This window comes from Rhinolophus sinicus, linkage group LG15 (genome assembly GCF_036562045.2).
Source record: "Rhinolophus sinicus isolate RSC01 linkage group LG15, ASM3656204v1, whole genome shotgun sequence".
In the NCBI taxonomy this organism is placed as follows: domain Eukaryota; kingdom Metazoa; phylum Chordata; class Mammalia; order Chiroptera; family Rhinolophidae; genus Rhinolophus; species Rhinolophus sinicus.
In genome coordinates, this window is record NC_133764.1 from 34,787,379 (window position 1) to 34,812,284 (window position 24,906).

The 24,906-nt window shown below is 56.6% G+C and overlaps 1 protein-coding gene across 2 annotated transcripts in view; it reads right to left on the reverse strand.

The window, feature by feature from the left end:
- The window catches only part of SDK2 (sidekick cell adhesion molecule 2), a 246,705-nt gene that overhangs the window by 15,080 nt on the left and 206,719 nt on the right, over positions 1-24,906 (reverse strand). Inside the window, exons 29-41 of one of the 2 annotated variants that reach the window (XM_074319611.1) lie at positions 24,634-24,828; positions 23,387-23,588; positions 22,427-22,530; positions 21,828-21,898; positions 20,079-20,214; positions 18,492-18,548; positions 17,140-17,241; positions 16,863-16,978; positions 11,761-11,947; positions 9,285-9,422; positions 6,279-6,440; positions 3,353-3,478; positions 118-282 (exon numbers count right to left, since the gene is read on the reverse strand). In XM_074319611.1, the coding sequence (XP_074175712.1) occupies positions 118-282; positions 3,353-3,478; positions 6,279-6,440; positions 9,285-9,422; positions 11,761-11,947; positions 16,863-16,978; positions 17,140-17,241; positions 18,492-18,548; positions 20,079-20,214; positions 21,828-21,898; positions 22,427-22,530; positions 23,387-23,588; positions 24,634-24,828 (1,761 nt within the window). The remainder of the gene's footprint in view (positions 1-117; positions 283-3,352; positions 3,479-6,278; positions 6,441-9,284; positions 9,423-11,760; positions 11,948-16,862; positions 16,979-17,139; positions 17,242-18,491; positions 18,549-20,078; positions 20,215-21,827; positions 21,899-22,426; positions 22,531-23,386; positions 23,589-24,633; positions 24,829-24,906) is intronic. The other variant, XM_074319612.1, reaches the window with a different exon arrangement.

Consider the following 24,906-nt stretch of genomic DNA (forward strand, 5'->3'; position numbering starts at 1 on the left):
GGACAATGCATTTTGGTCCCCATCCCAAGGCTTCTGATGCTCTCCTGCCTTGCCTCCTTCCCCACTGCCCAGGCTCTTCCAAGGGGCGCCCCCATCCCTCACCCCACAGGCCAGTACCTGGTACAGACTGGGAGGGGCTGCTGGGAGTGCCAAAGCCATAGTCATTGACTGCGATGACCCGGAAATCATAGCTCACGCCCGGCCTCAGTATGTCCATGCTGAACGTGTAGGAGGTCACCTCCTTGGGGATATCTTTGATGAGGATGTCCCATAGCCCCTCGTCTGCAAGAGCAGAGAGGGGGGTGCTCCGTGAGGGGGAGGCCCCCCCCATCCTACCTGTTGCTCCCTGAGAGCCAGGCCTGTTAACACCAATCTCCAGTGCTTGACACGTAGTAGGTCCTCAGATTTTTTTTTAAAAGATGCCTTTTGTAGTATCTGACATTTTTATATTTTCTGTTAAAATGTCTATAAAATATTAAAAATGTGTAATATGCAGAAAATACTATAACGAGCAGCCCAATATCACCATCCAGACAAACAGAAAGACCACTTTCACCCTTGTAGGCAGAACTCTACATATTCTGTTTTCTGTGTCATTAAAAAGCACTGGTCAACATCATTTTAAGTGACTGCCTAAGCCTGTATCCTATGGGTGTAACCTCTGGGACTTAACAAGGCCCCTATTTTTCTGATTCCTGTTCCTATTCAAAAGAGAAGCAGTGTGGCATCTGGCAAAAAGAAGCGGACGTGTGTGTGTGTGTGTGTGTGTGTGTGTGTGTGTGTTTTAAACAGCTTCGGGAGGGGTTGGGGTCGCCTGTGAGGGTTTGGTCAGGTTGCCTGGGTTTGATGGGGGCCCCCTCGGGTCCTCCATGCTTCTAGCAGAGGTCTGAGGAGAGCGAGGGGCCAGAGAGGAACGGAGGGATCCGCTGTCCTCACAGAATTCTCCTGAGCCTTGGACACACCTTCCGTCTCACGTGTTTGGTTGTGGGTGCCCGCCTCCTACACATCACATCTTTTGTGTAATGTCTCTTTCTCTCCTGCTAGGCTGTGAAATTTCTCAGGGCAGGGTTCATGCCTAATTTGTCTTTGCGTGGGCATCCCCTATTGTTGAATAAATGAACGCCAACACTTCTTCCCTGGCCTCTTCAGAGCGCTAGGTGCCCCAATTTCAGTACTGCGTGGCCCGAAAGCTAAGTGTTGGGGTGCAAATCCATTTTCCTCTGGGAACTCTGAATTCTCACATTCATGGCCATCACAGTGATGATAATAATGATGGTGACAATATGACAGTGACAACTCACTCCTCATCAAGCATGGGCTTTACTTTTCGTACCCGCAGCAACGGTGAGAAGGAGAAACTGTTGTGCTCATATTACAACTGAGCAAACCAAGGCTCAAAGAGAGCTGAACCCATCTTCCCAAGGCCACACGGCCCGAAGTGGCAGAGCTGGTGTGTCATCCCAGAGCCGTCTGACTCCGCCGGGCACAAAACTAACTCCCTCTGGGTGCCCAGGATGGTATCCAGTACAATCAGTGTTTGCTGGATGGGCACGTCCAGGCCCCTGCTGTTTCCCAGAAGCTGGAGCCTCCTGCCTGCTGTTTGACCCGCCTCGTCCCGCCCAAACAGAAACAAAGGGTAAGGCCAGGGCAACCCAGAAATTGCTGGAATGTCATGCTGTGGCTTTGGCCTCCCACCCTGGGAGTTGGCTGATCTGTGGGGCGGGTTCCACTGGTCGGAAACCTCGAGTGAATCCCGCACCCCCTCCCGCCCTGTCTCAGTGCCTGGCTGCTCTCGGTTCATAGAAAGCAGGCGTGTTTAGTTGCTTCTGCCCAGCAAACAGCATATCCTGAAGACAAGGAGGGTGAGGCCATATACCACCATGGGCATGGGGGTGCCCACCCATAAGAGGCGCCTGCTCGCACGCAGCTGCAGGGAGAGGCATTCCCTGTGCCCTCCACCCTCTCCTCAGCGCCTGCCACCCCATCACCAGCCCCCTGGCACTGCTCTGAGTCCGGACCCTTCAAGGGGTCCCGGCTTGATCTTTCCTCTTATCCTCAGTCCTTGGTCCCACCTGTATGGGTGAAGTCCCAGCCCCCAAACCCGGAATACTGGGTCCCATGCCAGGCCTCCCAGGGAACGCAGGAAAATCAACAGGGCCAAAGTCTGGAGCCAACATTCCACAGCCTGGCACCTTGGCCGGCCAACTTGGGTGGAAAAAACAGGCTCAGGCCCTGGTTGGGAATAGCACACGGCGGTCTCCTGGCCAACTCAGCAGCTGGCATTGGAGGGCCGGGGAGGGACCATCTGGAGTAGAGCGACAGCCAACCGCACACATACCTTCCAGCTACACGTTGGATCTGAGCTGTTAGATGTATTAGCTATTTTCGACTGTAATTATTAGCCTAAGATTAAGGCAATGACGGGGTGGTAGCGGCTTCCTGAAACCACTGGAATTAACTATTAGCTATTGAGGTGACTAGCGCTCAGCTACCCCGAGGAATGACCCATTTGTCACTGGGATGTTTTGATGCTCCTATTAGAAGTAGTAGCTACCGCCATGCCTGACTACTTCCCAGTATGATTACTGTTTACTCCTTGTACTGGAGCAGCAAAGTGTTTTTCTTTTTTCTTTTTTTTTTTTTTTTTTTAGTTTCTCCACTTCGATCACCTAATCACAGGTCCATGGAAGACCAAGAACAAGCCTCCAGCCTTCACTGGCTCTGGCACCTCTGATTAACTCGGAAGCCTAGCAACGGACGGAGTTGGCAGTGGCGAAGGGCTAAGGGGAGTAAGGGGAGCCGGGAGAAGCAGGTGTCGTGACAACAGTGAAACAGGAGTGTGCACTGCAGCCCCCTGGAGCGACTTCTCAGCCACTCATCTCCTGATGGCTTTGGAGGTTCCTGTGATTCGATTTCAGGCGTGACAGGAGAGGGTGGTACAGTCACAGGGTTTGCCAAGACAGTCACGACGTCAGAGACAGGTCTTAAAGAGGCAGCTGGGGTCGCTGGGGGACAGCCGGCCTCCGTGGGGGGCACTGGTCAGTGGGGCTGTGTGGAGGGCATGGGGGTTTATCCAACGGGAGCTAAACTCTTGCTTCTCTGGCTTCTTGAATGAGCCTCCGCCTGAGCTGGTCCTCACCTGGCACTAAGCGCCATTCTCCGGGGGCCTCTGAGGTCTTCCTTAACTAAGGGTGCACCTCCCTGTTTTCCACTCACACAGGCCACCTCTAGTTTCACTTGAAGCAGCACAAGCGCCCTCTCAGGTGACACATGTGCCAAATGGAGGGACTCGGGAAGGAGGGAGAAAGTGAGACGTGGACGCCCGCTCCACAGGAAGAGGAAGGGGGCGTACCTGAAGGCCGGGCCTCTATGACGTAGCGGGTGACGGGCCCTTTGCCAGGGTCTCCGCTGGACCAGTGGATGGCGATGGCAGAGCTGTACCGCACGATGATGGGCACTCCAGGTGGTCCCGGGGCACCTGCAAACAGCACACGGTGGGCAAGAGATGTACAGAGCCAGATGGGTACCCAGCAGGAGGGGCTGGGTGACAAAACCAAATGGGCCAGCGTCTCTGGAAACCCTGCACGTGCCGAGGCCCGAGGAGCGTGTCTCAGACTGGGCCTGTCGGATCCAATGGTGTTCTCCTCTGCGTCACCCATACCCCCCGAATTCTAAATTCAGGGGCAGGAAAGGGTATATGGGGTGAAGCCAGAAAGGTCTCTGGCGCAGACTGAGGAAACCCAGGTTCCTACTTCTAACCCAGAACCATTAGATGGACGACTGATCAATTCACGTAGCTCTCCGTTGCCTCGGTTTCTCTATCTCTAAGGGCCTTTTGGAATGTAAGGCTTGAAGGGATGTGTCATGGGAGGCAGTGGGTGTGATAATGGCAGATAGCCCGTGATAGAAGGAAGTTGGTTTTGGAGGGGGAGGCTGGAGGGTCCCCCAACATCTCTCCTGGCCTGTGACGGCAGTGTCCTCCCTACCTCCTGCCTGAAATCCTCTGACACCAGCTGCGTTTGCTATAAGACAAGGAGAGGGGACACTGGGACTGCAGGAGGTCCTCGGCCTCTGCTGTAAGAGGAGGGAGAAGAGACCTGCGCTCCCCTGCCAGCTGTCCCGGTGTGGCAGGGGCCTCAGAGTAGCAGCCAGCCCTGCTCTGAGGCACTGGCCCCAGGAGCCAGAGCAGCATGAGTTTACTTCTGTAATAAGAAGAGTGAGCCAGTTCCATCTGCCAAGGGTCCCGAGCCCCTACTGTCTGGGGGTGCCCATGCCTATCCTTGGTCCTCCCAATGCCCCCCAGGCCATGACCCTGTGTGCTGTCACTCACATGCCTGCTCCCCATCAAACGTGGAGGCCTGTATGCCCACAGCCAGGCATGTAGCAGGTGCTTGTGGAACAAGGGAATGAGACAGTGAATGGTGGGTGACTGGATGTCCGAGCGAGTACAGGGTGGCCCCTGTGGATGCCTGCTGGGAAAGGAGCTGAGAGTCCAGCACCGGATTCAAGATTCTCTGGGCCCAGGAGAGGTGGCAGGCCGGACAGGAGGCCAGGGACACACTAACGAAGCTTGGCAGCCCACTGCCCACCCTGCATCCAGCCCCAACCTGGGACCTAGGAGGGCCTCGTTTCCTTCCTTCCTTCCTTCCCTAACGTGCGTCCTGCCTACAGCACAGGGCAAAGGCAGCTGAGGGACGGGGGCTGTGGAACATAACCCAAGGAAGTGTGAAGCGTGAGGTGGGGGCTTCAGAACCCACGTTCTCGTTTTGCCCAGGATGGCACTCAGGGCTGAGAGAAGGAGCTGTCGTCTCGTCCCAGACCAGAAGCGTCCTGCACCCAGCCATTGCCTGGCCCGGAGGAAACAGCTCACCAGGCTGTACGTCTTCCCGCTTTGGACCCCTCCTCACCTGTACCCACAGGGTACAGCTCAGATCTTCCTCAGGGGCCCCCCACCTCCTCCGCATTTCCTGCCCCCCTCTTGCCCCCAGCCTGGGACCCTTCAGGCCTCAGGTCGGAACACTCTGTCCTCCAGATGGCCGTCTCCTGTCCCCATGCCGCTGCTGGCCCTGACAGCTCTCTTCCTGTTTGTTTCCCAGGGAAGCAGGCTCAGGTGAGAGGTACGCAGGGAGGGGCTGGGGGCAGGTGCAGGGCAGAGCAGGGCAGCTCCCGGGCAAGCTTCCTCCTGCAGTGCTGTGGGTTTTGTTCCAATGAAGCCCAGGAGCCAGACAGCTTCTCTGCTGAACAAGAGGCAGGAGTAGAAAGTACCCAGAAAGAGACAGAGGAGTGGCCAGCCTGAACCCGCAGGGAGGGCAAGCCTGCCCGAAAGGTGAGAGGCAGCCTCTTCAGGCCCAGCTCACCTCCCAGAGGCCGGGCTAAGCCAGACCCTGGTCAGCGCCTGGCCAGTGGGGCAGGAAGGAGCCGGAGGAGCATAAGGAGGGGGCGGGGGGTGGGGAGGAGGGATTTTAGGAAAAGTGTGGGATGGCTGCGTTCCTTTTCAGGGAGGGAGGGAACAGAATGGTCTGGGAGGTGGCTTTGGTGTTCAGGATGGGATATCCTACATAAGAGACAGGGACCTTGGAAAGCTAAACTCAAAGCTAAAGCTGAAAAATTCCTCCAGCCCAAGGATCCCCTCAGAGGTGTCACAAACCCCAAACTCTGGTGGCTAGGCTCCCCTGCCCTCCTCCTCCCCTCCCCTCCCGCCTCAGGCCCAGAGCACTACTGCCTGTTCCTCTCTTCCCCTCTTCTCTAACCTTGCCAGCCTCTGTCGCCTCTGTCCGGCAAAGACGTGGCCTGGCAGGTGACCCTGCCTCAGGCTGGGCCAGACTCCTCTTCTCACCTCAATGCCCTCCAGAGCAGCGGCTCTCTTAGCCGGCACCGAAGAGCCACCCTCAGCTCTCGTTCAAATGCACATTCCCAGGGTGGATGCTCAGAGATTCTGATCTCCTGAGGCCCAGGAATCTGCATTTACCGCAAGAATTCCAGAGCTTCTGACGTAAATGGCCTCCTGAGAAACCTCTGATGGTGCAGGTGACCCTCTATAGCCCAGCTGCCTTTCCTCCCCCCACCTCGCCTCCCCCCAGGCACCCCCCGCACGTGCGAGCTCCTGTGTGTCTGCTGTGTCGTCAGTCCCCCAACCCACGAGCTCCACCACGGACCTTGTCTTGCTCATCCCTGTGTCTCCAGGCTCTAGCGTGGCTCTGGACACCCCTTCAAACTTGGGTGGCTGAATGCTGTGTGTGGAGGGTGGCAGCTTGCGTGTCTGCCCAAAGCATCCCTACCTTCGCCTGGGCCGGTGGTGATGTTGGCTTCGACCTCAGGCCCGTACGTGAAGGTCTTGGCTCTGATACGGAACCTGTAGGTCATGCCCTCTGCCAGGTCCTTCACCTTCAGCCACAGAGGGCTATTCCCCTTCACATCCACCGTCACGATTTTACTGACTCCTGGGGGCAAAGCAGAGCATGTGGGGACTCGGGGGCCAGCGAGGGCTGTGGGGCAGGGGCAGCGACACTGCCAGGGCTGTGTCCCCTTGGCATCAGGTGGGACCTGCATCCTTGGCCACACAGCAGTGCCTCCAAGACTGTTTCTCAGGCCACTGTCCTGCAGGCTGTTCTTAGAACAAAGGGTTCCAGGGCTAAGTAAGTTTGAGAAAAGCTACCTACTGACTGCGTGTCTGCGGAATAACCACAGGGACCATTGGCATCTAGAAGAAAAACACAACTCACCATCCGGTGTAACTGGACCATTGTACCCCAAATATATGTTATCCCTGTTTTTCTCCCCCACGTCACAGGCCACCGAACTTGAATCCCAAGGATCCCCTTTCAGGAAGAGTTTCTGTAAAGGCAACACAGCCCAGGGGACACACCTGCAGCCAGCTGAGGACAACCTCAGCTCCTGCTGCCAGGACAACCTCAGCTCCTGCTGCCAGGACAACCTCAGCTCCTGCTGCCAGGACAACCTCAGCTCCTGCTGCCAGGACAACCTCAGCTCCTGCTGCCAGGACAACCTCAGCTCCTGCTGCCAGGACAACCTCAGCTCCTGCTGCCAGGACAACCTCAGCTCTGCCTGGACTCCCTCATCCTTCTTGTGCCAGCGAGGGCCAGAAGCTCACACCGAGCCCTCCGCCAACTGTACCCCAAATCATGACAACTAGAGGGGAGGCCTGGGATGGTTTTTAGGAGGTGGGAGTCTGTGCTCTGTGGTTCACAAACCAAAATCCTCCTGCCCACCAGCCTCCCCAAGGGATGGGACTAGCTTTCAGCTCCCATGTCTACCAAGTACACCGGTCGCCACTGGGAGACGGGCTCTACAGCCTGTGGGCTGGGCTCAGACCCCAGTGCTGGCCCTGGGGGTCTTTGGACATGTCCCTGACCCTGGCTTCAATTTGTTCTCCTACTGAGTGAGGGTATCAGTAGCATCTTAGGCAGGACGTTATGAGGTGGAATAAAACAGCAGAGTACCTGGCCTGTGGTAGGTGCCCAATCTATTTATGGAATGAATGAAGTGCTAAATGACAGAGCACTGGGCTCTCAAGAGGTGTTTCCTGCAGCAGTGAAGTGACCTGTGGGGTGATGTGCGGCTATGCCTTAGGATCCAGGATAGCAGCTGTGGGTATCTGCTCCCTGGCATTTCTGAGCAAGCCAGCCCCTCATCCTCTTGGGCCTTGGTTTTCTCTACCAAGGGGAAAGGGGTCGCTGGATTCTGGGGATCTGATGCTGCCGGACTGAACCCAGGGCTGAGGCATGAACCGGGGACGCAGACGCTGTGCTAGCCAGGCTGAGCATCGTCTAGCCACACACAGGGCTCGAGGGTCCTATTCATTGGCTGGGCCATCATAGGCAGAGGGAAATATGTAAGGTGTGGGGTCAGCCATGTGGTCCAGACACTGCTGGATGGAGGAACCAAAGGCAAAGCGTTCACCTCTCAAGGTGTGGGAGTCCCCTGGGCAGGCCAGGCGGAGGCCGCTCTGCTGAGCCTGGGCCGTGGGCCTCGGCTTCCTCCCCGTGACCTCTGTCCTCTCCTTCCTGTTCTCGGGACAGTTGGCCCCTTTCCTGGGCCCTGCACCTGACCACATCTCCTGGGGCTGGCTCCTTCTCGGCATCCTAGCATACAGGGCCACTCTGCAGGGCAGAGAGCTGCTGGCATGCAGGTGGTAGCAGAGGAAACTGAGGGCCATTGTTCCCTCGGCTGACCCAGAACTGCTGGCCTCTGCCGCCTTCTCAGGGCTCCACCCCTTGTTCCGGCCAGGCTCCATTGTCGGGGAGGTATGAGCCCAGAGGCGGTCACCTCTGAATGCCAGGACGCCACCTGATAGGCCAGCCACATCCCCATGGCCTTGCTGGGCTCTGGAATTGGATGCAGGCAACTGGGAGCCCAGTCTCCTTCCCACCTCTCTAAGTAAATAGCCGTGATTTCTGGGCTCAGCCAACATCAGCCATGGTGGAGCAGCCCCCTGGGGGAGAACAGGACGGGGGTAGGGTCTCAGCCAGGGCCTAGAGGGAGAGCTGGGGGGCTCTGAGGACTGCTCAGATGAATGGGGCTCAGGGTCACAAGGAGACAACCTGCAGAGCAGGGTTCATACCTGAGGTTCACAGAGGGAACAGGGGTGCAATGACCCCCCAAATTGTGCATCTTTCTGGGGAGAGGCTGTTGGCTTTTATCAGATTCTCAAAGGAGTTTCTGACATCACAAAAGGCAAAGGAGGCTGAACTCAGAGTAAGGCTGAGACCCTAAATTTGGGGGAGCATGCATAGGCTGGGACCATTGGGGAGCCCCATCTTCATGAGCCCGACAGAGACCTGTCCCCTTTGGAACGTTCTATCTCTCACAGGTCTTCCCCTCACTGCTATTCACTGGCAGGGAAGAATATACTTTAAAATCCTCTCCTGGGAGTTACTGTGTTTCCCTGAAAACAAGACCTAGCCGGACCATCAGCTCTAATGTGTCTTTTGGAGCAAGAATTAATATGAGTCTTATTTTATTATAATATAAGAGCAGGTCTTATATTAATTTTGGCTCCAAAAGCTGCATTAGAGCTGATTGTCTGGCTGGGTCTTGTTTCCGGGGAAACAGGGTAGGACAGCAAGGCGCCATTCGAGTGTTGCCCCCAATGTGCTCTTGTTTCACCTTCGAATTCCCTCTTCTCTCGTCCAGGCCTCAGTTTCCCGTTTATAGGCTGGGGAGATGCTTGCCCATGGACTGTGCAGTGATGGTGGAGGGGGACCGCGTTGAGAAGGAGCCCATGCAAGGCAGGTTTAGGGAGCCACGCTGGGGCCCCCACTTACCGTCCACGGGGGTGCAGGGCTCGTACACCAGCCGGTAGCCCTCCAGGACACCGTTGGGGAACCGTGGGGCCTCCCAGGACACATTCACCGAGGTTGTGGTCAGCTCACTGAACTTGACCGAGCTGGGAGCGCTGGGGGCTGCAGGGGGGAGACAGCACGCGGCTTTTGTTTCTGCTTTCTCTGGACGTTCAAAGCCATGTTCAGCTCTAAGGAGCCAGCCAGAGCAGTGGGGTTTGGGCCAGAGAATAACAAGAGAACAGACCTACGTGCAGGAGGGCTCACCAAAGGTCACTGGACCCCTCCCCTTCCCCAATAAGCCTTTAGCATTCACTTTCCAGTGTCAGAGTCCAAGAATTGGGAGGAAAGGGGATTTGCTTTTTTCTAAAGTTGGAGAACTCAGGTTCCTCCTGCTAAGCGGCCTGCACCCTGGTTAAGAGCCCAGGACACGCCTATGTTGCACCCCAGGGTCTCTGCAGGGCCAGGCCATGTCTTGGCTTTGTGGGGTTTGTCTTTCGGCTTCCCTGGTGGAGAAGGAAGGGGGTCTCAGAGCATTAGGTGGGCATTGAACAAGGTGCCAGAACTGCAGGAGATGCGGCCTTTCCCTCATCTCTAGGGGCCCAGAGGCCACACTGCCAGGAGCAGCCAGAGCCAGGGACCGTCAAACCCTCTGGAAGACATGTTTTCTTGGCTTGAGAACCCTGAAGCGAAGCAAAAACATGGGGGTTGGCGGGTTCTTTGGGGGAGGACAGAGAGGATGGAGAGGGGGCATCAACTGGGCAGCCTCCCAAGGTGGCTTCAGCGGGATGACCAGGCTATTGTCGTCCAGGGCCACCCCCACTGAGCCGGAGCTAATCCCAACCCTGCTTCCGACAGGCCTGTCAGTGAGCAGTCTTTGAAGGAGGAAGCCCAGAGCAGGGGGCCTTTCCTGCCTCCCCTTGCAGAGAAGGACGTGGGACAGAACACATTGTCCTGCTGCCACAGTGACGGAAGCTTCCAGGCCCCCAGGGGCTCCCATCCGGCTGATGACACTGACAGAGAGTGGCCAGGACAGGCAGGCAGACAGACAGACAGACCCTTGGGAGCCGGTACAGGGAAAGCGTTTTCCTGGAGCCGGAGCTTGTCCCTGAATAGGACAATACTTAGGAGCTGACTCCATGGGCCTTGCTCTCTCTTTAAGAGGAACAGCCATTTACAGAGAAGGAAACAGCAGGTTGGAAAAGGTGCTTAAAGGAGGTCAGCACAAGAGGCTTGTATGGAAATCCACGAGGAGAGAACTCCGTGACAGGCAAAGGAAGGGGACTCGTGCAGTGAAGACAGCTCAGGGCAAGCTCAGATTTCTGAGCTCGAGCCTCTGCTTCCCCACTGACCAGCAGGGGGACCCTGGAAACATCATTTCCCAGGCCACCCTTACTCACCACGAAATGGGGCAATGCCTGCCCTGCCTGTTCCCAGGGCTTCTGGAAATATCAAGTGTAATCATGCCTGAAAAATGACACTGGGCACGCTATAGAGGGCTGGCTCTGCACGTGTGGGCAGTAGGACTCTGCCCACCACTCTCCTCTCCTGTGCCCTGCCCTACCCTCCAGCCTCCCTTCTCCATCAGTCTGTCCCTCTGCACAGCAGCCAGTGCGATCTTCTAAAAACATAAACCCACTTCTGTCGCTCAGCTGTTTAAACCCACCAGTAGCTTCCATCACACTTAGAATGAATCCCATCTTCCTTCCAAGGCCTCCTCGATGACCTGACTCTGGACTATCTTGCGAGCCACCTGGCTTTCTCTCTGCCCCTCTAATGCCCTCCATCCTCCAGAGCGCTGCACCTGCTGTTCCCTCTGCCCGGAACACCCCTCCTCCAGAACTTCCCACGGCTGGCCTCCTCTCCTCACTCAATGTCAGCTCAGATGTCAGCCCTTCAGCGAGGCCTCTGCAGGCAAACCCATCCAAAGCCATCCGGCCGCCCCCTGCCTCTGTCCTTAGATCACTCACACAGCCACCAGAGCGTCATCCATCTCTGCACTTGTTTATGACCTGCCTCTCTCCCTGGGTGGGGGGACCTTGTCAGTCTCCTTCACTGTTATGATCCCAGCATCGAGCATAGTGCGGGCCCCCAGGAGACGTTCAATAAATGCTTGTGGAGTTTACAAAGCGAGGGCAATATGAGAAGTCAGGTGGGAACAGGCAGGGAACAGAAGTGGGCTAGCCATTGGCAAGGAAGGCTATGGGTGAGAGATGGGGGGAGGATGGGCGAGATCTGGGGGCTCTCTCCAAGGCTGTAAGGGGACAGCTTCTTCTTCTGAGCATCACATGCTGGCCCCTTTGTGGGCTGTGCTCTCCCACTCTGGAGAGTCCCATGGGGACTGGGTATCCAGCCCAGATGGGATAAGAGCCAGCAGGTGGGATAAGACGCCTCCACTCCCCCAAGGGCCGTCCTCCACTTCCCAGGCTGACTACCCCCCTCCTGCCAGCCTTCTCCCCACCTGCTTGCTGGGTCTGGCCCCGGGTGGGGGTGCTCCGAGGCCCATCCCCCGCAGCGTTGAAGGCTGCCACGCTGACCATATAGGTGGTGTAGCCAGTCAGGTTCTTGAGCTTTACGCCATTCTCAGCCAGGAAAAGCGTCTTCACCCGTTCCGTGAGGTTCCGCTGCTGGTCTTCCCAGAAATAAATCTGCCGGGCACAGACGATGTGGCAGTGAGGGACACCCCGCTTTCCTCCTGCTCCAACGTCTCAGACACACCTTCATCTGTACCATCCACGCACGGGGACAGTAGGTGTGGGTCACCAGGAAATAGTATCAAAGCATTGAAGAGCTGTTTTTGAAACCCTTCCAGAACCTTCCTTTTCTAGTACGCCAGTCTCTGCTAGACTGCGAACCCCACAAGAGCACAGACCCGCTGTATGTTTTCTGCAGTGCCTGCAGGACTGAGCATGGCACCCGTACATGGGCCCTCAGAATGTAACTATTGGAGGGATAAACCTGCTTTGTTCTGCAGGAACCTGAGAGGGGAGGTAAGTGCAGGGTAGAGTCCCCCAACCCCCGCCCCGGGAAGAGTGGGGTGCAAGGACCAGCGCGTCGCATCACCTGGGCGCTGGTGATGGATGCAGGGTGTCAGGCCTGCTGCGTCAGCGGCTCCAGGTTGACGAGCCCCGCCCCCATCCCCCATCCCCGTGATTCATCGGCACGCGCAGTCCGGTACAGAGGCCGGCCGGCCTGCGGCTGAACCCCAGCGCACCATTTCCTAAGGCTGCGACATGGCCAGTGACGTCCCCAAGCTGCAGTTTTGTCGTCTGTATCATGAGGCTAAGGACTCCCATTTCCCTGGACCAAGGTGAGGAGCGAAGGTGACAAGGAGGAAAGAACGAAGGTGCTGCATGGCTACGGGAGGTTTCGGTACAGGGGCATAGCAGATGCTCCACGGGGCTTCCAATTACTTCATGTTCAGCGAGATTAACACCCCAAGTCAGCGACTCGCCAAATCAGATTCGGCACTAGTTTTAGAATTCTGACCTGGGGCCGGCCAGAAAGCTGCCAACCCCACGCCACGTGGAGGATTAGAGAGCATTTGGCGCCACCTGCTGGCCGAAGGGGGTTCTGCATGCTACTGGCTTCTCAATTTCTCCGTTTGCCTGGAGGCGGCTAATGAAAGTGAGAAACAGCTAATAAGTGTCCCTGCCTGGCAAGTTAGAATGGTGGTTAGGACATCTCGTTATCATGAAATCCTTGCTTTTCTGTAACCCTTTGCTCCCCTCCCCCCTTTTTAAACAGAGTCTTCTCATATGGGTAGATGAGTGAGAGGTAGGGAGTCATTCATTAAGTCACTCATTCATTCACTCCTTCACCCATTCACAGTAACGGGGATATAAACAGTAGACAAAGTTCTTGCTGAATTTGGGGTACCGGGAGAAGGTCAAGGTGAATGCTAAAATCTGGGTGTTATCAGCACGTAGGTACTACTTGGTGAGAGTGGATGAAGAGAATTAATGTAGATAAAGGGTCACAGACTGGTTCCTGGGCCTCATGTTCAGGGGTTGGAACAACAAAGGAGAGTGACGACCAGCCAGTAAAGGAAGCCAAAAGAAGAAAGCATTTCTGGGAGGAGGGAGAGAGCTGCCGTGTCAAAAGCCAGTGCTAAGCCAGGTGGGAGGAGGCCTGCATTTGACCACAGACGATCATGCTGGACTTGTCACGGCCTGGACAGGAAGAGCTTCGGTGGGGGTGGTGGGCATGAGAAGCTCCTTGGAGCAGTTTCAAGAGAGATCAGAAGTGGGGGGATTGAGACAGTCACTCTTAGCTGAGGACCCTTCACTGAGAAACCTCAGCGATCAGTCGAGGCCTCCACAAGCTCCCTTCGCCACCGGTACCACCACCTGCCCACGTGTCTGGACCCTCCACCTCCTTCCTGCCACCACGACTTAACCGTCAGCTCCCTTCTAAGGCCACCCCAATGTGTGCACCAAATCCCAGCCCCTCTAACCTCCTCCGGGACCTGACCCCACCACAGCTTCCTCTCTTCCTGAATCATCAAAAGTATCCTCTTTCCAGCATCCTTTCTATCAGCACAGACACAAGTTATTTCTTCCATCTTAAAACCCCCTCTGTTGACTGTCTTTTTCTAGCTCCTACCCCATTTTGTTACTTCCCTTTAAAGCAAACCCCTCAGAAGGGATATCAGAGCTCGCTGCCTCCCCTCATTCTCCCTCAAACCTCTCCAAGCAGGCATCCCTGTCCCCAACTTTTATCAGAGTCACCCATGAACTCGTGAACTGGTTAACGCAATAACCTAGAACTCAGCAAACTCCTTAATGAATATTTTAGGCTTTGGAGGCCACACATCTCTGTTGCAACTATTCAGCTCTGCCCTTATAACTCAAAAGTAGCCAAAGGTCATTCATAAACACATGAGTGTGGCCCTGTTTCAATAAAACTTTATTTACAAAAACAAGTGGAGGGCCAGATTTGACCCATGGCCTGTAGTCAGACAATCCCTGAATAACTGCTTCCTAGATTTCATCTTGCTTCGAGCTCTCAATAGTAATTGGCTCATCTGATTCCTCCCTTCTTTGGGATGCATGTTCTTTATGTAGGTTCTGAGAATTCACTCACTTTGTTTGGTCCCAAAGCTCCGTTTTTAGTCTTGTGTTTTCTCTATATACATATTTAACCTCCAGAATTTCAGTACCATTTATGTGCTGAAGACTCCACAATTCACATCTCCAGCTTAGACTTTCTCTCTTGAACTCCAGACACCCATTCCATGTCTCCCCTTGGACAATCAACAGACGTCTGAAACCGACTCCAGCTCTCTCCCTCAAGCCCCCTCCTTCCACCATCTTTTGTTTTCTTCCTGTTCTGTAACTGGAAGCTCCATCATCCAGTTGCTCAGAAATCCTTGTCGCTTCTCCTCTCACATACCGCCATTCAATTCATCAGCAAATGCTACCAGCGCTACCCTCGACCTAGAGAGCAAACACTTCTCACCTTGCTCCCACCTGGCCTAAGTCACCACCATGTCTCATCAGATTATTCAGTGGCCTCTTCATGGATTTGTGCTTTCCCTGTTTCAGACTACTCTCCACAAAGCAGCCAGTACAGCCCTTGAAAGACTCAAGTCAGCCTTGTCCCATCTCTGCGCCAAACCTTCCATGGCTGTCATCTCATTCAGTGTGAGGGCAACGAGGCCCCAGCCACTGCTCAGACCCACCTCCCATCACGCTGCCCCCCACTCACTCTGGGACACACAGGGCTCTTCGCTGGGTTTTGTCCATGCCGAGCACTGACTGACCCCAGGACCTCTGCTCTTGTTTCCCCTTTCTGGAATGTTCTTTACCCATGTCCATGTGATTCATGCCCTGTTCTCTCTCATTTTTGCTCAAGTGTCAGCTTCTCATTACGTCTTTCCCAAATGATCTTATTTAAACTTTCAAACGTCCCCCTGGATCTTTGTCTATCCCTGTAACCGGCTTAATTTATCACCATCTGGGGCTGTCATTTGTTTTGAACGTCGCTGGTCTCCTTCCCCTACAATTTACGCTCATCTTTTCTCTTTGCTTTATTCTCAGCACTGAGAACACCGCTGGGCACAAAATAACTGCTCAATAAACACGCATCACTGAAAGACTATAGCTGCACGGACGTGCCGGCCCGTGCACACACCACTCCTTAGTTTGACCCAAATGCAGTTCATCTCGGCTGTGCTCACTGGTTGGTGACACAAATATGTCATTAATGTTAATCGATGTGGACATTACTCCACATCTGGGAGGTGGTGATTGCATTTCCCCAGTTAACGTCCATGGCTGCCATCTGTGGGGGGATATATGGAGTCTGTGCACCCACACATTTCCCGAGTCTGCATATTAACTGGGAACTTCCACGCCTCGACCGTCTGGTGGCTGCCACACTGTTGCAGGCTCTGCCCGGCTCCTTCTTCCCATGAAGGCATATGCTTGGGGCACAATATTTAGTTTTCCCAGCTGGCACTCCTGGGCAAGGACTCCAGGGGTGTCATCCATCCTTAGAGTTTCTTTGGCAAGATGCCTTTCCTCTCTCACCTCCTTCACCCCAGATGGAAAGAGACACCTATTCTGGATTCTGTCTGATGCTGGGGCCGCTGGCATTAACCAGCCGTGTGACTCGGGCGAGCCCCTTACCTGTGTGGAGACTCAGTTTCTGCCTGTGCTGTGAAGACTGACCATGCCAGGTGGTCATGCAGTCCCTGCCAGCCCTCACACGCCCCATCCACCACTGCCACGGGCCACTCTCTGGAGTAACAACCAACCAGCAGGAGTGAGGGTGCTGATAAACACTGGTTTGGGACCTTGGCCCCAAACGCGGCCAAGGGCTGTGTGTCCCAACGGCTCCAGCCAAGGGGGCACAGTAATATTATCACTCTTACCACCTCTTCTGGTGGCTGTGTGCTCAGTGCTTCCTCCCTGCCCCTCGTGGGGTGACAGCCGGCACACCTGAAGTCTGACTCTCTGTCTCTTGCTATTTTTGGGACCTCGCCAGGCTACCTAAACTGGGTCTCAGTTGTCTCAGCTATACAATGGGCACCACCATTTATAATCTGCCAGCTTTACAGGACTTTCAAGAAAATTAAGGCGTCCTAAAGGGCTTTGTGACTGTTAGAGACCAATTGAATCCTGTCATAGCACATGACATCATCCCAAACTCAGAAGTGATTCTTAAATGGAGATTTCTAAATCTTAGACAGTGGTCCTTTGCTAACTGGCTATCCAGTCAGCATCAGTGTTGTAACTCGTGTTGCCCAAATCACCACTTTGCGGCGTCTACTGCTGGCATCGGAGCTGGTGGGCTGGGGAGGGGTTGTGCCTGGAGGTGATAGAGGCCGAGGCTGGGCCTGAGTTTCTTGCAGCCGAGCTCAGCCTGCTCTCAGGACTCGGCAGAGAAGGGGTACGGTTTTGATCCAGCCACATAATACTTCTATGGACTGTGTGCAGACAGCCGAGGGCGCGGGTGCAGAACTGAGGGCTTCTCCCACCACCTCCTGTGGGTCACTCATAACCCCTAGCCTGGCCCTCTGCCCCTCTGAACCCTCTTCTCTGCTGGAGCGCCCCGTACCTTGTAGCCTTGGATGTCTCCATTCTGGCTCTCCAGGGGGGGTGGCTCCCATGTCACGTCCAGCTGTGTGGCCGTGGCACTGTGGACGGCCACGTTGCGGGGTGCTGCCGTGGGCACTGGAGAGTGTAAGGGGCGGTGAGTGTGTGATGTCAGTAGACTCCAGGGAGGGGGAGGTGGGCTGGGGCAGCTTGGGGCCCTGGGACCCCGTATCTCCCCTGGCTGGGCTTCATGGAGGCGGCAGAGGCATGCTGGGGTCTGAAGGGCAGGCTGGTCTCACCTGCCTCCCCGACAAAGACCTCCTGCGGGGGACTCAAAGGCCCCTCGCCCACCGCATTGTACACGCTCATTCGGATTTCATATCTCCGGTGCTTGTTCAGGTCTGTGGGTGACAGTGGGGGAGGGGAGAAACACACAGAGGTCAATGTCCCTGCAGAGGACGGAGTCAGCATGGCAAATGAAGGCTGTGGGGAGGCTGGCGTGAGGCACCCCGTGATTTTAGTCCCCGTAGGAAGGTTCAAGGAAAGAACAGGGAAGAGAAAGGGTGGCCGGGGGTAGGGATGGGGGCTCCACCTGCTTCCTGGGGCTCGGGACACAGATGGCACTGGTTGGCTTCCTGGCCAATTGTAACCATACTCTACCCATTAGAGGCTGAAAGGAGCACTATGAACATTTGTGCTGACACTGGTACGAGCTGAGACTGTCCTGGGCACACCCGGTCATAGGGCACGCCTGCCCTGCCTGTGCTGGGCATAGCGGGTCACAGGTCACTCCTTCCCCACATGGCAGATGCTTGAAAGTTTCCAGCTCCTCACACACGGGCTCAGCCCTACAGGAACGGGCTTATTGGCTGTGAATTCTGGGCTAAGAAATCCTGGGCTTTTGCCGAGTTTGTGGCGCTTGGGTAGAAATGCCTGGACAGAAGCTGCACGAGGGGAGCAGGTGCAGGAAATGGGCTCCAACACCCTGGGTGGGGGTCTCTGTCCCTGCTAGAAGAGTGGCTGAAAGTTCCCACCCCCTCTCCGAGCTCCCCTCCCCAGGAGGAAGTTCCACCCTCCCCCGGAGTAGGAGTGGGGAGTCCGCCTAACTGAACTGGCCACACAGCCTGTGCAGGCCACTGGTTGAGGAAGAAAGGAGAGGGACAGTTTGGGGAGACCCACAGCTGGGACTTTAGAAGCAGAGCAAGGGCCAGGGCCAGGTATCCGGCAGGAATGTTTCCTGGTCCCTTAAGGAAGATGGGGACGGGCCTGGGTCTGGAAGACAGAGCTGTGCCGAAAATGCCTTTGACAGGCCCGGCCGGGCAGCAGTGACGTGGACGTCTGCCCATCGAACCGGCCACTCCTACCATGGAGCCCCTTGTCGGCGTCCCCCAACCCAGAGCACAAGACAGCGCCTGTTCCTTTTCCATTCTGCGCCCGACAGATGACAGTGGCCTGGAGGAGACTTTCCCTGGTGACTCCTACAGTTTTGTGTGTTTCGGTAAAGTCACATGTGCTAAGAGGGGTCCCATTCTTCAAGCAGACGGAGGTGGGCACACCCTGCGGCCTGTGGTCAGGTGTCCTCAGACGCCCCGCTCCCCGTCCCTGTGGAGGGCGTGGGCCCCGGATGGAGCCACCGTGCAGGGAGACTTACTGTCCAGCTCGTACTGCGTGAGGCTGGGCCGGGTCAGGTTCCGCATGGAGAACAAGGCTACCAGGGGGGAGGCGGAGGGGCCAGAGGGAGACAGCAGACAGAGGAGGTTAGTACACGCCCCCTCCACGAACACCCCGGTGGGGGGTCGGGCGGGAGAGAACAACACACAGGCTGCGTGAGGAGCCAGGGCGGGAGGAAGGGCAAGGCGGCAGCTCCCAGGACAGTGCTGCCCCGCTCCAGTGCGCACTGGTCTGAGGTCACAGGGAACCGGGAGCCCCTTGGACCCCCTTGGAGCGCGGCATCCTTGGGGACAGCGCTGGCGGATCCTCTCGGTCCCAACTTGCTCCCCTGCCTAAGGCAAAACGCCTATAGAATCACCATGAAATAGTGGTGTCGTTAATTTCCCCCTGTGAACCAGAAACTATTTTACTACCAGGAAATATGACTGCATTATTATACACAGGCAATTTAAAACCACAACTGCAAGCACATGTCTGCAAAATAAATAAATAAAGGAACGCAAGCGGTTGGAGTCGCTACTTCCGAGTTTCCCTATTAATGTGCCTTGGCTGCGCGTTCCATCATTTTGTTGTCTGCTAATTCTCGCTAGAAGACAAGGCACAAAAGGTTTAGGGGACTCATGGGAGAGAAACACAAAATGGAGACGGTTTTAAACGGCTCCTCGCCTCCTGCAAGTCTCTGCTTTGGTGAGTGGTCACCATCTGCCTGGGTACCCAAGTCCTCTGGACTCCTCCCTCTCCCACCTGCCCCTTTGTCCCCAACACGAGTCATTCATGGAGGCTGCAGCACCTCATCTGTTCTACGGGCCCTCAGTTCCACCCTAACCTCACATCCTGGCTCCAACCTCACGCTCTTACCTACATCACTACATTAGCCTCGAACTGGCCTCCCTGCCTCTGAACCCCATCGCCAGCCATCAGGCCACCAAAGTAACCCTCTTAACCCTAAAGGGCAACAGGTCATTCACTTGTTTGTGACACTCCCTGGAATTTCCACCTGCCCTAGAGGGAGGCTGGGTTCTGAGAATTCCAGAGCAGAACCGTGACCTCCCCAGAAACCAGAAGAGGCCAGACTGCTGTCCTTGGGACATGACCAGGCTTGGTTTTTGGTCTTCCTTCCCACCTCAGGCCCTTTGCACATGCTGGGCTCTCCCCTTCCCTTTGGGCTGGTTGACATGGAATCTCCATCAGTGTCAGCACCATGCCCCACCCCCCCAGGGAAGCCTTTGCGGGCTGTCCTGGAATTCGTCTTCCATAGGGGTCATGCCAACGGTCTTAGCCATCTATCTCAGGCTTTAGTTCTTGAGCGCCTGGCTCCTCCCCCAGGCTGCGAGCTGAGAGGGCAGGTACCCAGCTTGTCTTCTTCACTGTGTCTGGGGCATGTATAATAGAATGGGCTCAACAAATAACTACTCGCTCAGCGACTGAAGGGGACAGGGGTGAGAGGCACACACAGGGGTGGACAGCAGGGTTTCAGGGTAGAGGGATCCCAGGAAGCTGAGACTCCAGGCAGGGAGGTGAGTGCACCCAGCCCACCCTGCCCCGACTCCGGCCGAGTGTCACTCACAGGTCAGCTCTGCCCACTTGGCCGCTGGGTTGTTGATGCCTCGCAGCGTGAAACCCCTCAGCTCATCGTAGAGCAGCTCCCGGTACCGAATCCGAAAGCCCAGGAGGATGCCGTGGATCTTGTCCTCGGCTGGTGACTGCAGGGGCGTGGGGGAGGGAGAGGGGCTGCACCACCACGCTCACCCCTGCACTCGGCTCCTCTCCCTCCCCGTCCTCCTTCCTGTGGCCACAGAGCAGACTGAGTCTCCATCAGGGAAGGGAATCGAAAGGACATTGAGCAGTTCCTGATCTACAAAGCAGTCCAGTGAGGTTATTTCATCCCTGCAGCAAGCCCTGCGAGGCAGGAAGGACAGGACTCATCGTGCCGTCCCATTTAACAGAGCGGGAAAGCGAGGCTCAGTGAGGGGACGTGCCCAAGGTCACAAAGCATGCTTGGGGCCCCCACCTGACCCTGACTCTTCTCATAGGGCTGGTCCTGGCCTACAACTCCCTGACATGCTCACCAGCCCCACCCAGCCTGCTCATTCCTCTGCCTACAACCTGGCCAGCATTTCCCGGAGCTTCCTGTGAGCCCAGGGTCCTCTCCCTGCTCTCACGCTGGAACAAGGGCAGGTGTGCCTGTGTGCGCCGCTGCCCACTCTGCCTTTATTATCGTTTTCTCCTTTGCTTTCCGCTCCCCTGCACAGCTGAGTTGGGGAACAAGCTTCTGGAGAAGGTGGAAGCTACTTTTAATGATACCTCTTTAAAAAACCCTGCTGGAACAATCTAACCTTTCATTTTTGCTCCTTAATTGCATCCCCGGCTGCTGTGGGCACGTATCGGCCCCCTTTGCTGCAAAGGCCCTGGTCTGCTCCAGCCTCTCCTGGCTCCCCACTGTACTAGGTTGTTGTCATTTGAGGGATGCCTCCTCCATGAGGCCTTAGGCTGGGGGAGGGCTCAGGGGTCCCTCCTCGTTTTCCCTTCAGGGGGGCTGCAGGTGGGCAAAGGTTGGCGCCTGCCCCTTTGAGCCTGAGAAGTGGAGACAGGAGTTTGTCACTCTGGGGATTCCGTGGTGACTCATCAAGTTCAAACGCTGGACTTCAGAGAGGACAGGAGGGTCGCGCAGGCACATATGGTGGACTGGTCTCTGAGACACACCCCGCTCTTTCCCGGGCCTTGCAGGATGGCAGTGCCCATCAAAGAGCAGGCAGTGGAGGAGGTGTGCAGGAAGGGGTCCTCTGTACCTGGGTGGGACAGTAGCCCTGCCCGGGCACAGGTCACGCATGCACACCTGTGTTTGGTCTTTATCAGGAACCTGTTCACTGACAGAGGGGCTGGGTTTCTGAAAGCCCCGAGCACGTTTCTGTCCAAACATTCAACAGACCTAAGGCCACTATACCTGCCTCTACCCATGGCTAGCTGTGTGACCTGGGGCAAGCTCGTCACCGCCCTGAGTCTGGCTCCTCATCTGCAGAGACTGTAGGGGCATCGGCTGATCTCATTATCCAGCGTGGAATGAGGGGCGGGTACACGCACATGCACACGTGTGTCTCTGTGTGTGCGCACACACGTGTCTGTGTGTGTGCACATGTGTGTCTGTGCGTGTGCACATGTGTCTGCGTGTGCACGTGTGTCCATGTGTGTGCATGTGCATATCTGTGCATGTGTGTGGAATGTTCCAACCCTGGTGGGGGCTGTTGGTTTTCTGGTCCCACCACAGCGTGCCTGAGGCCTCATGGGACACAGGCCCTCCCTGCTTGCCGGGCCATACCTGCCATCTGATCAGCACGGACGTGGTGGTGTGAGGTGTCACCGAGATAATGGTGGGCGCTTCGTCGGGAGCTGGGGAGAGAGGCAGACAGGTGAGCTCTGGAGGCTGGCCCTTAGGCCCCCTGGGAGGCCACAGGGACCAGATTCTGCGGACACTGGACTGTGGGCAGCTCCAGCTTAAGTCACCCTCCACGCCCACCAGCCCAACCTCTGCAGAACAAAGGGCTGGGGTGGAGGGAGAGAGGGCCTAGGACCCTGACCGCAGCCCGAACCCACGGGCCCAGAGCCCCCTCCTCTGCTCCGGGCTCTTACGCTGAGGCTCCCCCACTGCTATTCACTGGTTTTCTGGGGCCAGACACCAGCTTGGGGGACATCAGAGAAGAAACACGCTAAGATGCCAGGCTGGGTGTGGGTGCCAAGCCCATGGCAAAGGCCCCTCTGGCCCAAACCTCCCTGGGGCTCTGCCCAGGACGCCAGACAAAGGGCCCGCAGGCGTGTGCCCCTCCCATCGCTGGAGGCCCTTCCCCCCAGAAGAGACTGCCCCGTGCTCAGGAAGTACACGGTGGACCAAGAGAAAGGCATTGACGTGGGGGCACTGACCGGCCTGCAGGGTGGTCAGTGGTTCCGACTCTTCGCTGAACTCGCTGTCCCCAATGTCATTGGTCGCCTTCACGCGAAACTTGTAGGACGTGAAAGGCTTGAGCCTAGAGGGGGTAGGGTTCAAAGAACGTCGGTACCCCCTAACGGCCTTGCCCTGCCATCTCTGCCAGGGGGACGGGGTGAGCTGGGGCTGCCCACAGTCCACTGCACAGATGGGAACACCGGACTCAGCAAGAAAGTCTGCTACGATGGGGACAAACAGGGCCCAGGGCCTCTAGACCATGCCACCTTGGGGTGCGGCCACACCTTTAGCTCCATTTTAAGCCATGGGTCCCCAGGAGGAAATGTCTGCGTATTTCCTACCTTAGAAGAACATGCAGCTATGGGAGCATCAACAAATCCCCCTCTGACAAAACACCCCCTCCAGGTACTGCCATCCCTTTCTCGAATTTAGCACATGTAGGAAGGGTCGAGGTTCTCAAGAGTTAACCACACTTCATCTCTATAAGCCGCATTTCCTCTCCAGGCAAAAGGCTTCCTTTTTTATTTATTGGGGGTGGGGGATGAGGAGGGAAGTATTGCTCAAAACTCTTGGTCACGTCAATTGGAATATAAAAAATATGACCCACTAGGAATTAAATTGAAGCCAGAATTTCGAAGGGCAGCTCCAGTCTCCTATTAAAGATGCTGCCTAGCTGGGAGGCATCGCTAATGAAGGATGGTGAGGGCTTCACATAGGGGGCTTCTAGGCTCCAGAAACAGATAATTAAGAGGCAGCTGGAACAGGGCTCCAGAGAGTGGGGAGGGCGGGCAGGACAGAGCTGCAGGGACTGAGCATGTGCGGGGAGCTCCTGGGGCACACGGGCTGTGGAGACCTGGGGTGGGCAGGCTCCAGGAGCCCATCCCCGGGACTGGTGCCACCAGGCTAGAGGGGCAGGGCGGAGATGCTGGCAGACTCACCTGTCCACCACGAAGGCGGAGGCGTTGTGGCTCACGGAGGCCGAGTGCAGCGCCCACCTGCCGCTGGGCAGCTCCCGGGTCTGGATGGTGTAGTAGCGCACTGGGGACAGCCCGTCGCTCCCCGGCTCCCAGGACAGCAGCACGCTGCGTGCCTTCACGTCCTCCTGCTGTACCACTGGCTTGCTGGGGGGCTGCGGGCGGTCTGGGGGCGGCGGAGAGGGGAAGAGCAGGTCAGCCCGTGGGGTAGAGGGGTGCGCTTTCTCAAGGAGGGGAAGGAGGTGTTGTGGGCTCAGGCCCGAGGCCCCTGCCCTGGCCCATTGCCATGCACACAGGTCCCACCTGCCAGCACCCGTGGCTCCTGGTCAACGGCTCGTCCTTAGGCTGCTAGAAGCCCTGGGAATTTACACCTCCCGAGGGAGCCCAGCCAAAGACTGACAGTGAGGAGGTACAAGCACCCCAGCTCCTTTCCCCTGCCTGCCAAATGCTGCCATGGGACCTACGCGGTCCCCTGTCCAGGGGGATTGAGCCCATGGTTGTGGGACACAGCTTCAGACCCTGCCTGAGCTTGGCTTCCTCCTCACGGCTGCTGCCCCCCACCCCCACCCCCGGCTCCACCACAGGCGTTCAGCACTTTGGCACGTGGGGCTCTTTGCTATGGGGGCAGGTCCTGGGCACTGCAGGATGCGTAGCAGAACTCTGGCCTCTACCCACCAGATGCCAGTAACACCTCCCTCCTAATTGCGACAACCAGACATCTCCAGACATTGCCCAGTGTCCCCTGGGGGGCATAGGAGCCCCCCGATGAGAACCACTGCCCTTCTGGTTTTTCCTGGGAACCCTGTCTAATTAATCACGTTCACAGGAATCTGGGTCTCAGGACTATTTCTGGGAACCCAATCTTGGGTGAGATGCTGGGTCAGGGCAGCAGGGCTCCGGGCAGCAGGCCATCCTCCACCCAACTGGACATGCTCTTGGAAGAGCGTTTCACCATCCTGCGCTTTAGATAACGGGGAGCAGGGGCAGAGCAGGATCCTTGGTGGGGAACTCCCAGCTCAGCTCTGGGTCTACAAGAGCCCCCACTGACCGTGACACTCAGGGATGTGAGCCCACTTTCCACTCCAAACCAGCGCCATGTGTGTCCTAAGTAGCTGACCCGAGCCGTCCACTAGGAGAGCATTTGAGCACCTGGGTAGGGTGGGGGCACCTCGGCTGCCCGTCAGGCCTCCCCAGCCCCAGTAGGTATTCACCTCTCTTCTCCGTGGTCACCACCAAGGCCTCGGTGGCCTCTCCCCAGCCCTTGCGGGTCTGGGCCGTGATGCGGAACAGGTAGACAGACTCTGGCTTGAGGCCGGTGGCCGTGTACTGGCGGGCGCTGGGTGGTAGTACTTCCACGGTGGCAGTATTGGCTGTGGTGGCATTGAGCCGGTGTGTGATCTGGTAAGCTGGGGGCAGGAAGGAAACGGGCCACGCTGAGAAGTAGCGCACGCTGCCCCCAGAGCCCCGAGAAAGGGGCATTCCTT